This window comes from Lipotes vexillifer, unplaced genomic scaffold (assembly GCF_000442215.2).
Source record: "Lipotes vexillifer unplaced genomic scaffold, Lipotes_vexillifer_v1.1 scaffold1639, whole genome shotgun sequence".
In the NCBI taxonomy this organism is placed as follows: domain Eukaryota; kingdom Metazoa; phylum Chordata; class Mammalia; order Artiodactyla; family Lipotidae; genus Lipotes; species Lipotes vexillifer.
Window position 1 is genome coordinate 1347717 of NW_006782296.1, and position 14896 is coordinate 1362612.

Consider the following 14896-nt stretch of genomic DNA (forward strand, 5'->3'; position numbering starts at 1 on the left):
GCACGTAGCAGTGTTCACATGATCTCCTTCATGCACCATTTGAAAGAGAAGATAGCTGTGTACATAGCTATACATATGCGTGGGAAAGTTCTGGAAGGATGCACAAGACACTGTTGAAGATGATAACTTCAGAAACAGGACGGGGGGAACCTGAGTGGAGGAAAACCCATGTTTCATTGTGTATGGTTTTCTGCGGCTCCATTTCTTCTTTTACCATATGTATGTTATTTTCATACCGAAAAAAATCCAAATCACACACAAAGGTGAATCTACATTCCTTGCATAATTTGGGACTGGGAGGAGGAGGAGCGTTTTCTCGAAGAGCCCAAAAAGGATGAATGTCCTGAAGGGGCGCATGAAATGCTCTGGGGGTTGGGAGGAAAGAAGGAAGGACCACTTCTGGCCAGAGAGCTGAGGAAGTTGTTAAGGCCACAGGAAGAGGCCCTTTACGCTGAGCTAGAGCTCTAAGCAGGTGGCGCTTGGCGAGCACAGATGGCTAGGAAGGGAGCTTCAGGTGGAGACAGTGTCAACCAAGGCCTTTGAGATGGGAATGGCCGAGCCTGCAGGGACTCCATGGGCAGGAGGCAGAGCGGGGAGGTCAGGGCCAGGTCGTAGAGGGCCTTCGATGCCAGGTGACAGGGTGGGGTGTGTCTAGTCAAAATGGAAGGCAGACAAGTGACAAGACCACAGGGTGGCAGATGTCAGATGAACCGAGAAGTGGAGGAAGGTTAAGACAGAGAGAGGGGAGGGGGCCTGAACAAGGGAGGTGGATGGTGGACCTCGGAGCCAGACCCTCCCCCCACCCAGGCTGGGGGTCCGGGAGCATCACCTCTGGGGACGGCAGCTCTTCAGGGTTCTGGGAGTCCAGCAGCTGCGTCACCAGCATGTCGCCTAGGATGGCGTGGAGGTGACGGGCCATGGCAGCCTGCTGCTCCAGCCCACAGTGGTTCTCGAGGGACAGGATGACGGGGTACGGAGACAGCTGTGGGAGGGAGGGGCAGCAGCTCAGTCACTGACCCCTCCCCCACCAGGACCCCTGCTATGCCCGGCCCCCCACCCCTTTCAGGCCAGGCAGGCAAAGGCAGGGCTCTGGAGAACCCACTCTGGGGGAGACTGAGTGCGTGGATGTGGGACACACTGGGGTCAGTGCGTACGTGGAGGGGCAGAGGTCAGATCTGGGGCCTCGGGGAAGGGGTGGAGTGTCTGGGGAGCTGAGGGTGGCTGCAGGAATGTTCTTCTTTTATAAATGCTCTTTATCTGTTAATGACACTGACCATGTCGTTTAGGTTGCACACTTTTGGTCCCAGCCCATCATTTGCTGATGGTAAGGTTTGCATAGCTCGACAGAAGTTGCAATTTTATGTAGGTGCAACACTGAGCCTCTTTTTCACGATTTTCTCTTTGCGAGTCATGATTAAAAGGTCCTTCCCTACCCACAAGGTTTTCTTCTGGAAATTTTACGATTTTAATACATTTACTAAATATAAGGGTGGGAGAAGGGAGCCTCTCACCCAGCTTTATTCTACCCCATTGGGCAGTTGTCCCAGCAGCACTTGGTGAAAGTGAGTCTCTGGGCAGGGGTTTCTTTTGTTTCGGGGGGTTTTTTTGGCCATGCCGCACGCGGCATGCAGGATCTTAGTTCCCTGACCAGGGATCGAACCCGTGCCCCCTGCAGTGGAAGCACAGCGTCTTAACCACTGGACCACCAGAGAAGTCCCAGGGGTTTCTTCTGGAAGGACCGAGGCCAGCTGATGTCATGGGGAAGGCTCTGGGGCCGGGCGTGGGGGTCCCAGGGCTCACCGTGAAGGCGTGGTCACGCACTGCCTGGATCACATCTCGGAAGAGGATCTTGGAGGTGAGGGTGTGGCCATGGTAGATGACCGGCTCCCCTCCTGGCCCCTCCCAGCAGTCAAGCTCCACACAGCGGCATCCCTGGGCAAAGGCTCTGCGGAGAGATGGATGGATGGGCAAGGTGTCATGTGGGTGGCCCAGAGCAGGGCAATGGACAGGCCCCCAGGTAGGCCCCAGGAAGCCCATGGCGGGAGTTGAGTCCCATGTCCACCCCCAAACTGGCTCCCAGACGCGCTCACTCCCCCCCACCACCACCATGGTACCTAACATAGGCCTCGGTGCTGCTGGGCCCACCGATCTGAGAGTCGGTCAGGTAGGTATTATGGGAGGAGGAGATGAAGTAATGGGCCAGGGGCTGGTTCATGTCCTGGAACACGTGCGTGTGGGCCGGGTTCAGGGCAGCCCCCTCAGGCGACAGCAGGTACAGCATGAAGCCATCCAGAGTCATCAGCTCGTGCTGCTTGGCTGAAGGAATGGGCAGAAGAGAGCATCACGGGGGACCCCTCTGGCTGGCCCTAAAATGCCTCAAAGCTCATTCAACTTAGTAATAGTGAGCACCTGTCTACTGACTGGACTCCACGTAAGTTATGCCTTCTTTTTTTTTTTTGGCCACACCTCGCAGCTTGCGGGATCTGTTTCCCGACCAGGGATTGAACCCGGGCCACGGCAGTGAAAGGCTGGAATCCTAACCAGTAGGCCACCAGGGGACTCCCAAGTTATGCCATTTAGTTTCAACCCAACCCTGTGAGGACGGTACATTACTATGCCATTTTACAGATGTGGCAGCTGAGTCTCAGAGAGGCAAGGTAACCTGCCCAAGATGGTGCCCACAGCCTGTAATAGCAGAGCCCACTTAGCTGGGAGCCCGGACCTGTCAGATGCCGAGCCCTGGGCCGTGTTGGCCCCAGCCCCATCTGTCAGACCCCTCACCTGTCTCGTTGAGCTCATAGGTGTGGATGAGCTGCTGGGCGTGGGCCAGTGTGGCACCATCCTCACCCTGGTCCTCCAGGAACTCCAGCAGCTCGGGGGTGCTCAACACCCGGTCCTCGCCCGAGTACCGATGGAAGATCTCCTCCAGCTCGGGGCGTTTCAGCAGCCGTCGCAGAAACTCCTCGATCTCAGGCCCCTCCAGCCACTCATTGTTGGAGCGGTCACACTCCTGGAGAGCAGGAGGGAGCGATTCAGAGGAGGAGGACACCCTGGGAGAGCTGGCCTGCGCTGACACACCCGTCATCCACCATGTCTGGGAAGGAGGCATTGTCCGCAGTTTCACAGGTGGAGAAACTGAAAGCTAGCTAGGCTCCGGGTCTCACTCAGACTCACACAGCTGCTAAATCGCAGGGCTGGGATTCTAAGAAAGGACTCTTGGGTTCATTGCCTGTTCCTCTGCCCCATGACCTGCTCCAAGAATCAAGATGTGGGAGGAAAAACTGTGAGCCCTGGGCAGGGCTGAGCCCCGGTGCCAGAATCCCCCCTCCCGTGTGTATACGCTACCGTTCTCAGCCTCACATGTTCACACCCAGGGGCAATGAGCAACACATAACAGAATTCACGTGGTGCTATTGGCCCAGGTGCACTGGTGCCGTGGCCCTCCTGTCTTTTGGGGTCACAGTCAACATCCACACGGGTGTCTCCACGTGATCCAACTGGGCCACGGATGCACAGCCCACCTCCGTGGGCCCCTGTCTCTGCTCCCACATGTGGGGTGTACATGGTCACGTGTGGAGGTGCCACACATGCCACAGTAGAGGGGAGTGCGCTCCTGTGTGTTCCCATGAGCCTGAGGTCCTCCCTACCTGGGCTCTGCCTGAGGGCGAGGAAAGGAGCTCTGGGCCAGCACTCCCATCCTGGCCCAGTGGCTTCACTGGGTTGAAAGTGTACCTAGGCCCAGATGTGGCCTTTCTGCAGAGAGAGGCCACTCTCCACAAAAGCTGGCGGGTGGGAAGGGGGGAGGGAACTGATGACTCGGATGGCTGGAGGAAGGCAGAGAGCAGAGGTCAGAATGGTGGCAGATGCCCACCTTGAAGAGGCCGTAGGCGTACATGTCGTTCATGTCCACGTTGACCATGCGGAGCAGGTTCTTGATCTCCTTGAAGCTCATCTTACTGTCCTGGTTGGAGTCCGCTCGATGCAGATAGAAGTGGATCCAGGTGTGGGTGCTCAGGAAATACTAGAGACAGGCTGGGCCCAGCCCCCTGCTGACAGGTAACTGACAGGTATGGCATACCCCCACCCCCGCCCTGGGGGCTCCCGGGTTTGGGGGTTGTGCTTTCCCCTCAGCCTGTGGACCCCCTAAGTGCCCCAGCCACACGTCCTCCACAGGACCGGGCTCCCCAGAGACAGGATGCCCCGTCACCAACCTCAGTTCTTAAGACAAGGGACTCTATCTCAAACCGCGAGTCCCTAAGGGCGGAGCCACGCCTCCCCTGGGCCTGAGGGTCCTCCAGGCACACGGCCGGCCTCCCTCCCCGCGCGGTCCGCTGCCTTTCCCGGGAGGATATTGGTCGAGGCGCTCGCGCTGGCTCATGGCATCGAGGCGCGCGCGCAGCTTGGCCAGACCGCGCACCCAGCGCTGCGCCTCCTCGGCCGTGGGCGCCGCCAGGTCTAAGTTCTTGCGACGCCCCTTGAAGGCGATGGTTAGGCAGCGCGCCGGCTCGAAGGCGCCCCCGAAGCGCCGCAGGCCCTCGGACTGGTGACCCTCGCGGACGGCCTCGATGTGCTGCACGAAGACTGAGGAGAGGGACGGGACGCGCGCGGCCGGGTCAGGGCGGCGGGGCCGGGCCTCCACTGTCCCCAGCCTGCCCGCGCCGGCCCGGGCCCCGGCTCACAGATGTGCTGCGAAGGCGCGCGCGGGATGCGCCGCTGGAACCACACGCTCAGGCAGTCCTCCTGCAGCCGGTACAGCCGCTCCTTTTGCCATGTCCGCGAGCGGATCTTGCAGAGCCGGGAGCCCCGCAGCATGGCGCGCACGTCCTCATCCTCCGTCAGGCCTGCGGGGGCGGGAGGCGATGGGCATCCTGGCCGGCCCTGCTTGCAGGTTCCCTCCACCCTCCTCCCAGCAGGGAGGTGCGGCCTCCCTCCCCACGCCTCTGTAAACTCTCCCAGGCGGCTCTTCCTCTCCCTGTAATAGGCCCCAATAATGGCTTTGGCTATAGGCTTTTTGGCCCCAAGGCCTGTGCTTGGTGTGTCCCACCCAGGCCCCCCTGGGAGGGGTGCCAGTAACAGGCCTGCCCTCCCCCCTGTCAAGCAGCCTCCTCTGGAGGCCCTCAGAGCAGAGCTCAAGGCAGCGCCTGGGACTCAGGCCTTGCTAAAAGGTCACTCTTTCTGCCACTCCCCTCCATCACGGCCTCCAGCCTTCAAGCCTGGAATCTGCCATCAACAGCCTTTTCCCTTGACACGAAAACCTGACCATCAAGAGGGTAGTCTCACTATCTAACCTAAATCTTTCTTGCTGCAACCCAAGCTCCTCACCTCTGCTTTCCCGAAGACAAGGGAGGACAGCAGAGGTCACTCTGGCTCCAGGGTCTCAGACCAAGCATGCCAGGCCCAGTCCTGCCTTGGCCAGCCTGGGGCTGATCTCCAGATGCCCTGATGGGGCCCAGCTGAAAGCATGATCTCCTGTGACACTTGGTATCCCCCTTGCCCAGCCACTGTCACAGCCCCGTGTAACCCCTGAGCCCACATGTGCTCTCCGGTCACAGCGTCCATCCTTCTTAATAAGACAAAATGCTTACAAAGTACCTACTACATGCCAGACCCCACTCGCGTATTAACACACGAGAAAACAAGTGCAGAGATGCTTCAGCAACTTGCCAGAATTCCATGGCTGGGGAGTGGCAGAGGCAGGCTTCAGACCCTGGAGGTCAGGCTCCAGCACCTTCGCCCTTAGCCACTACACTGACTGACCCCTCTGCTCCTTCTATCCTCCTCCCTCCCCAACTCCCTGCAACCACCCTGGGCTTGAGGACCTAGGAAAGAGCAGGGTCCGAGGAGTCAAATACCAGCTCTGTCACTTCCCAGTTACACGGCCTTGGTGGCACTACCCTGTGACTGCTCTAAGCCTCATGTTCACCATTCATAAAATGGAGACCACAATAGTAGCTGCTACAAAATCCAAAATTCAGTCAAGATGCTGCCCATCCTGGTAGGGCCACACCTTGCTCAGATCTTCCTCAGCAGGGGTCAAAACCAAAGGTTTATGAGCCAGGGGACAACAGAACGTGTGGAAACCAGACAAACTGTAGGGTCCACACCCTTTGGAAGGATGGAGGCAGCCAGGAGTGGATGAAGGCCCAGAGTTCCCAGAGAACCGAATCTGGATTTATATGTGACGCCTCCAGATTTTTCAATGTTGGCAATTAAATCAAATTGAAACAAAAAACCCCAAAACACCACTGTTTGGGCCAAAAGAAACAAGACAGTGGGCCTCTCTTCCTCCCTTTATTTTAACAAGCTCCCAGTACTGGGTTGGCTTTAGGCTTTGTGGCCCCAAGGACCCTGCTTGCCCAGCTGCAAACCCTGACCTGAGGAATCAAGTCTAAATTCCTGGGGCTTCCTCTCACTCTCTCTAGGAGCCTTTGTAGGATCCTTCTCCCATCTCTTCCTCACACTGGGGTCCTTCAAGGACCACCTCCTCCAGGAAGTCTTTCCTGATTTGTCCTCAAATAGGAGTTCTCCTTCCCTGACCACCAGCAACACTTTTTACTTTAATTAAATCACCCCACCTAAACTGTAATTTCAGTGGACCTTAATAAGCCCAAGCACTGGGATATCCTCACCTCAGTGCTTGTCCCAGAGCCAGGCTTGCAGCCAGTGTTTTCTGAAAGGGGAGGCAGATGGACAGACAGCTGGGGACTAAGTGCATTCTAGTCCCAGCCCTGAGCCATCTGTCCAGATGTCAGGACAGCAGCCTTGTGGGTCAGGGTTTCTCAACTCTGGCTGTGCATCAGAATCACCTGGTGGAGGTTGCAAAACCCATGACCCAGAGATTCTCGTCCAGCAGGTACAGGTTGCGGGTTGGACATCTGTATGTTTAAAAAGCTACCTTACGACTTTGAGAGTGACTATAATGGAGAATCGTGGACTCAGGGGCAGGAGGAGAAACCTGCCATCCTTAAGAGGCTATGGTCCCCCTTGGGGCCAATTTGTGACCCTAATGGCTCCAAGGGGTCTCTCAGGGTTTAGACTGTGGCCTTCTGGAAGGGTCAATGCCCGCTCAGCGCCACCTAGCCAGGAAGGGGAGGTGAAACCCTCCTTCTTCCAGGTAAAGAGCTGGAACTTGGCATGTGCCAGGCCAAGAGACTCACCAGCCCCTCAGGCCCCTATCCCCACAGGTTCCCCACAACCAGGCAACCTCTGCATTCTCTCATCCTGAGGAACAACAGAGTGGGGGGCAGGGCATTCAGGAGCACCTGCAGCGCCACCAGGGCTGAGCCCGCCCGCCGCTCCACCACCCCCTCAGCTATGGGAAAGGGGACTCCTCATCCCCATGACAACCAGGTTCTGCAGCTGCAGCCACCTCCCCTGACTGGGCCAGCCCTGTGATGCCAAGGCCAGAGGTTGGGGTGGGGGGAGGAGGGGGGGCTGGTGCATGACTAAGGCTGGAAATGGAGGTGAGTCACTGAAGGCCTCTTTTGTCCAGAGCCTGCTGCAAACAGGACATGGAGAAAGGCAGCCTGAGCTCCCGACCAGCACCCCACTGGGACAGGTTCCCACGCTGAGGAGGCCCCTACTCCTGGCCCTCACCCCCAGCTCCCCAGGAGCCTGCTGGGGGAAGGGGTGACATTCCATTCTGCCCACCCAACCAGCTCAGGCCCCACCCCCCCGGATCACACTGCCCCTTGGACCACACTGTCCTCCAACCACACCGCCAGAGGAAGAGCCACACAGAATGAGGGGGAAGCGCTAGGCTGGGCCAGGTGCTGAGTCCCTGGGTGGGTGCCTCTGTTTCTCCATTGCTTGAGCTTCTGAACCCTAGGGTAGTGAGGGGGCTGAGCTGTCAGATGGGAGGGGCAGGACCAAGGGAGGTAAGGGCGTGAGGTCAGGAGGCAGGCCCAGGCCCTGGGCAGTGATACTGAGAGGGGCCTGGCCCTCTGCCTAGCCACCCAGTAAACATTATTCGGTCCCACCAGATCCAAACCCACAGATGTTTCCTCGACCTCATTCCTACCTGCTTGGAGCAGGAGTGTAAGCTGCCTGCCTCCTGTGGTTTCTGTGGATTCTCTATCTATCCATCTCTGCCTTGAACCTGGAGCTGGGCTGAGCCAGCACCATGGCTACCTCAACCGAGCAGGTGGGGGAACAATCACGAAATAACAGTAGCAAAAATGAGGACAAACAGTACCAAAAGGTGGAAACAACCCAAGTGTCCATCAACAAATGAATGAATAAGCAAAATGTGGTCTATACATACAGTGGGATATTATTCAGCCATAAAGAGGAGTGAAATCTGATCTCTGCTACAACACGGATGAACCGTGAAAACATTATGCGGGCTTCCCTGGTGGCGCAGTGGTTGAGAGTCCGCCTGCCGATGCAGGGGACGCGGGTTCGTGCCCCGGTCTGGGAAGATCCCACATGCCGCGGAGCGGCTGGGCCCGTGAGCCATGGCCGCTGAGCCTGCGCGTCCGGAACCTGTGCTCCGCAGTGGGAGAGGCCACAGCAGTGAGAGGCCCACGTACCGCAAAAAAAAAAAAAAAAAAAAAAAAAAAAAGATGAAAACATTATGCTAAGGGAAATAAGCCAGACCCAAAAGGACAAATGTACGATTCCATTTACATGAGATACCTAGAACAGTCAAATTCATAGAAACAGATTTTATATCACTTATACCTCAACTTAAAAAAATTCAGAGACAGAAAGTAACTTAGAGGTTACCGGGGGCTGGGGAAAGGGAAGAATGGTGAATTATGTCCTAATGGTTACAGAGTTTCTGCTTAGGGTGATGGAAAAGTTTTAGAAATAGCACAATATTGTGAATGTAGTTAATGCCACTGAATTACCCACTTCAGAATGGTGTACATGGCCAATTTTATGTTATATATATTTTACCACAATTTTTAAAAATTAAGGGACTTCGCTGGTGGTCCAGTGGTTAAGACTCCGCGCTTTCAATGCAGGGGGCACAGGTTCGATCCCTGGTGAAGGAACTAAGATCCTGCATGCCACACAGCACAGTCAAAAAATAATAATAATAATAATGTAATATGCCAGAAACCACTGTACACTTTAAATGGCCGAATGGTATGGGATGTGAATTAATTCTCAATAAAGCTGTTAAAGAGGCACAGAGCAGCTAACGAACTTGTCCAGGGTCACGGGGCAGCTGGAGTGCGTTGAGAGTTGGGGGGCCTCACCCAAAGGGCTCTGTGTGACTGAAGGAGCACATAGGGCTCTCTGTCTGGGGCCCGCCCACAGGGGGCTCACAGTAAATGATAACAAAGAAGGAAAACGAGGCAGTGCCGGGGGTGGGGGCAGGGACCCGGGTATTCTGCCCCATCCCTGCTCCTCAGTCCCATGGCTTCCAGCTGGGCCCCTCTCCCGCCCAGCCCAGCTCCATGTCATCAGCTGGTGCCCAGACACCTTCCTTGAGCCGCTTATCTCAGCCCCCAGAGAGGGGCCGAGAGGTGGTGAGGAATGGGCAGCCCCACAGTTTCCCAGTAACCACCTGCAGCCTGGTTTGGGCTGTGTGTGGTCTGGGGCCAAGGCTGCGGGCAGGAATCTGCCTCACTGGCAGAGCTGCAAGGGGCTGTGGGGAGGCCAAGTTTATCCCTGGCCCTTCAATCCCACCTTTCTCACAGATGGGCCACTGATGATCAGAGAGGACTAGCTGTGTATGCTGAAAACAGTGTGGGTGGCCCAAGGCAGGGGTGGATGCAGGGGCCGTGTAGGGGGTGGGCAGAGGCCAGAGTGGGCTGGTGGCAGGGGTGGGAGTGCTGTGTGGTCACAGGGCGTGTATGCAGAGAGCAGGGTGTGTTAAGGAGTGAAGGTGTGTGTAGGGTGGTGTGTGCATATCAGGTGTGTGTGTGTGTGTGTGTGTGTGTGTGTGTGTGTGTATGGGGTTGGTGGGTGGGAGGTGGTCAGCTTGGCATGGAAACTAAGGTGTGTGTGTGTGTGTGCCAGTGCACACTCAGGAAGGGCCCACGGGACTCCAGTAGGAATGTGAGACATGCAGGGAACAGCGACAGCCGACAGCTTCATGCCAACGGGGGGAGGGGAGGAAGAGCAGCTTTTCCCCGGTGACTGAGGCCATGAGGCTCTGGGAGGGGACAGGCAACGGCGAGGGGTCTCAAACACCTTCCCACCGGAATCCTCAAGCCAGCAGGTAGCCTCAGCACCTCGGGTACCAAGCGTGTCCCCCTCGCCCTGACTGGCTGCCACACCCAAGGCTAGAGCCTAGCGGAGCTCAGTGCCGGAATCCATAACATTCCTTGAAGCATCAACAAAGTCAAGAAAGGCAGGTGGTGCTTCCCCTGCTCTGGGTGGACACAGTGCGATAAAGGTGGCAGCACTCTTCTCTGCAGGGCCAGACCAGGCGTGAAGCCTGTTTGGGGGCTGAGATCGTGGAGCGGGGCTCCTCAGAGCTGAGGAAGGAGGAGAGGTGAGGGGGGCCAGGATGCAGGGCAGAGCCAGCCCCCCAGGCCTGCCTGGCACACGCCGGCGTGACCAGGAGGGCTGCCCACCCCTCCCACCACCCAGGCCAGGCACCCACCCAGACCGGGGACTGTTCTGAAGACCGCCCCACCTGCCAACCTCGCCCCTGGCAGCCCCACTCACCCTGCAGAAGATGCCCTGGGCAGGCCATCGGGAGAGCCCACTTGCCCTGCGGCACTTGGCGGTGTGTGCCGACGGGGGAGGGAAAGCAACAGATTCTGCCCACTTAGCGCTCTGCTCACAGGGAGGATTAGGGGCAGGGTGGAGCATCGGGGGCACAGGGACAGTTCCAGGCTCTGGGGAGATAGGGCTGCCAGACAAAATTCAGGATGCCCAGTTAAATGTGAATTTCAGATGAACAAATAATGATATTTTAGTATCAAATATTTACATAATTTGTGACACACTGATAGATGTTTTTTGGCAGCCCTGTGAGGACACCCCTGGCAGCTGGCAGAACCACTATGGGGGAGGGGTGTAGCAGGCCCCGCCCCACCAGGCTTCAATCACTCATTCATTCATCCTGTTAGGAGCTTGGACTCGGCCAGACTTCCTGGGTTCAAATCCTCTCTTAGCTGCTTCCCAGCTTGGAATCCGGGGCAAGTCTCTGAACCTCAGTTTCCTCACTTGTAAAATGAGGCTAATGGTCCCACCTACCTCATAAGGTTGTGACATTAAACGAGCTAATAAGAGAAAAGCGCTCGCACAGTGTTATAAAGGTGTTAATTAGTATTCATTAATTCCAGCAATAAAGAGCCCTCATCGAGGGCTTCCCTGGTGGCGCAGTGGTTGAGAATCTGCCTGACGACTCAGGGGACATGGGTTCGAGCCCTGGTCTGGGAAGATCCCACATGCCGCGGAGCAACTAGGCCCGTGAGCCACAACTACTGAGCCTGCACGTCTGGAGCCTGTGCTCCCAACAAGAGAGGCCGCGATAGTGAGAGGCCCGCGCACAGCGATGAAGAGTGGCCCCCGCTCGCCGCAACTGGAGAAAGCCCTCACACAGAAACGAAGACCCAACACAGCCAAAAATAAATAAATAAATAAATAAATAAATTTTTAAAAAAAGAAAAGAAACGCTGTTTCTTATTAAAAAGAGCCCTCATTGAAAACGATGGCTTTGGTGGCAGACAGACGCTGCCTCTTAGCCGCGCAGCCTTGGGCCGGTGACCAAGCGTGTCCACCAGCCTTGGGCCGGTGACACCTCAAGCTTCTCATCTGTGAGGACAGTGACAGCACCTTCCCCTGGGGTGGCCGAGGATTAAGTAGGATCTGTGCTACTGCGAGCTCAGCCCTGCCCCGGTGCTCACTGGGCTCCTCTTCTGGCTCTTCAACTGTTGCCTGGCTTCCCTGGCGCAGGCCAGGCCAGCAGCCCAGCCTGGGGGTGGGGGATGGGAGCGGAGTGGACCCTAGGCTCCACAAATGACTCCCACTCAACGCGGGGGCTGCTGTCCGTCCCCCCATCTCGGTTTCCCCCAGTATGGCCCCCCCTTCACCTTTGACTCTGAGCCACTCCCTGCTCTAGTCTCTTGACCTGATCAGAAAGAAAATCTGTACTCTGTTAGACTAAGGGGTGTGGCGAAGGCGGTGACAGGACACAGCCCTGAGGGTCATTTCAGGAGAGGCAGCAGCTGCAGGGGTCATCGTGGAAGCTACCTGGGTGGTAGACCTAGGACTTGGCCTTTATGGCCAGGGCAGTTGGGCCCCAGGACACCTGGGTTTCACCTCCACCTCCACCTGGACTCAGTGAGGCCTGGGGAAGGGACATTCCCCACAGACTTGACATTCCTCTTTCTGAAGGCAGTCACTCAACAGGACGGTGCAGCAGTCAGGGGGGAGGGAGGGTGGCCCAGATGGCATTCTGACACCCACATAGTTCCCAAGAGTGTCACTGTCACAGGGTGCCCGGAGCTCCCGTTCAACGTTACTCAGCCAAAGGGTAATGAGTCTTGGGCTCAGCTGTAATTATTTGTCTACAAGTGGCTCCTGGCACTAGACTGTTCATTCCCCCAGGGCAAGGTGCTGTGTCCTCCATCTCCATAGCCCCAGCCCTGACGCTGCGCTCTGGCATGCGGACGGGGCTTAGCAAAAGTGTATGGAATGAGGAGGCAGGCAGGTGTGCAGGAGCATCACCTCAGCCCTCCCTTGGTACCCATAACCCCCACAGGCAGCTGACTCCTGGGGCTGCTTCTCTGGCCCAACACCAGCCCTTGACTATCTCAGCAGCACCTCAACTCCCCATGGCCATCGCCCTCTCCCCAAACCACCACTGCCCCTTAGACCACAGGATGATGACGCTGCCACCCATTAGAGACACCTTCCAGATCCCACCAACTGCAAAGTCCAGCCCAGTGCATCTCCCTGTAGTTCTGGAATTCATCTCGGCTGTACCGGCCCACTTCTGAGCTCCCCGTCCCCCCCGCACACGCACAGCTTGCCCAGCTGACTCCTCAACCTCCCTCCTGTGGGTCTCCTTGTTTCACCCCTGCCTTCGTCCAACCCACCCCTACTCTACACAATTACTGCCTCTCTCCTCCGGCCTGAGACCTTTCCCGGGCTCCTGTGACCCTCCAGAGAAAGTCCATAACCTTATAAGCAGGGGCCTTGAGGACCCAGCCTCCACCTGCCTCTCCCCTTTTGCCTCACTCTAGTCTCTCTCCAGCTCCAGGGTGCAGCCAGGGCTCGCCAGCATCTTGGTCCTTCTTTCATAGCCTTATTTCTTTGCTTCGTTGTCTGACATCCTTGCTGGTACTTCAGCTCTCTGAGGGCCAGGACCGTGTCTGCCTTGTTCGTTGCTGAATCCCCAGGGCAGAGCATAATATAGGCACTCAATAAATGTTTGTGGAATGCATGTGTGATTGATGAAAGGTAGGGCAGAGACCACATCTTCTGTCTCCATAAGAAGAGTGCCAGGCATGGTGCTCAGAACACAGCACTCAATAAATTCAGGTCAAATGAATGAGAGCAGGCAGAAGTAAGAACAGGGGGTGGGGCTTCCCTGGTGGCACGGTGGCTGAGCATCCGCCTGCTGATGCCGGGGACACGGGTTCGAGCCCTGGTCTGGGAAAATCCCACATGCCGTGGATCCGTGCACTACAACTACTGAGCCTGCGCTCTAGAGTCCACGAGCCACAACTACTGAAGCCTCTGCGCCTAGAGCCCATGCTCCGCCCGTGCTCCGCAACAAGAGGAGCCACTGCAACGAGAAGCCCGTGCACCTCAACAAAGAGAAGCTCCCCTTGCCGCAGCTAGAGAAAGCCTGTGCACAGCAACGAAGACCCAATGCAGCCAAAAATAAATAAATAAAATAAATAAAAAATCTTTTAAATCTTAAAAACAAAAAAAGAACAAGGGGTGGAGGACAGTGGTAAAGAGAAGGTAAGACCGGCTATCGGGACCTCTGATTTTTGCTCCAAGATTCACACAGGTCTTCGGGCAGCCCTGCCCTCTGTTCCCTCAGCCCCACCTCATTAACTATTCTACCGACCACAGTTCTACTACACCACTTCAGTTTTACAGTATTTTACATTGTATAAAATACTCTCACACATAAACGCCCTCGTTCAAGCCCTCAACCCCCCAGTCAGTCCCACTTTACCCTGGTTCTGAGAGGGGGCCAGGGGCAGTGTGGGGTACATACCAACTTTTGCCATTAGCTGTGTGGTCATAGACAAATTCCTGACTTTCTCTGAGTCAGTTTCCTCATCTGTGAAATGGGGATTATACCACCTGCCTCTCAGGAAGGTGAAGAAGATTGAAGGGCACCACATCTGTAACCACCCAGTGCTGGCCAGTGTCTGGGAGATGCTTGATAAACCACAGTTACTTTCCTTTCCCCCACTGACTTCCCTCAAATCTGAGAAGGCAACTCTGGCTTTCTGACCCGAAGGTAGGGCGCCTCCTGGTGGAAAACAAAAGCCATCCTGGGAGCCTCGCTCGGACCCCAGGACCTCGGGTGACCCCAGGTGCGACCTCCCTTCCCCCGCTGGAACGGTGCTGGCCTTCCATCCCTCGCCGGACTCCCCACAGCCCCATTGGGAAGCCCACCAACGGCTCGCCGGAACACCCCAACCCTCCCAGGCTGCGCCCCCGGGGCCCGTCCGCGCCCACCCCGAGCCGCCCCAGCCGCTCACTGACCCATCTTCTTCAGCGCCCGCAGCCCGGGCCTCTTGTTGCCGCCGTCCTGGGGTGCGGGCGGAGACGGGAGCGCGACGGGCGCTGCGACCTGGGCCGGCACCGGGGGCTCCTCGCGCCGCCGGTGGCGGCTCCTCCAGCGGCCGCACAGCATGGTCGCGGGGCCGGGGCCGGGGCCGGGCCCGGGGTCAGTGCGCCGTGTCGAGCGAAGAAACTTAGCGGCGCCGGGAGGGAGTTGGGAGGAGGAGGTGTCGGGAGG

General features: G+C 57.1%; 1 protein-coding gene across 1 annotated transcript in view; it reads right to left on the reverse strand.

Moving 5' to 3' along the window:
- PLCD3 (phospholipase C delta 3) overlaps window positions 1-14791 on the reverse strand; it is an 18943-nt gene extending 4152 nt beyond the window's left edge. Inside the window, exons 1-8 of the mRNA XM_007455136.1 lie at window positions 14641-14791; window positions 4680-4841; window positions 4353-4581; window positions 3872-4010; window positions 2782-3010; window positions 2115-2316; window positions 1801-1945; window positions 830-982 (exon numbers count right to left, since the gene is read on the reverse strand). Of these exons, the coding sequence (XP_007455198.1) occupies window positions 830-982; window positions 1801-1945; window positions 2115-2316; window positions 2782-3010; window positions 3872-4010; window positions 4353-4581; window positions 4680-4841; window positions 14641-14791 (1410 nt within the window). The remainder of the gene's footprint in view (window positions 1-829; window positions 983-1800; window positions 1946-2114; window positions 2317-2781; window positions 3011-3871; window positions 4011-4352; window positions 4582-4679; window positions 4842-14640) is intronic.
- Between the last annotated feature and the right edge of the window lie 105 nt (window positions 14792-14896).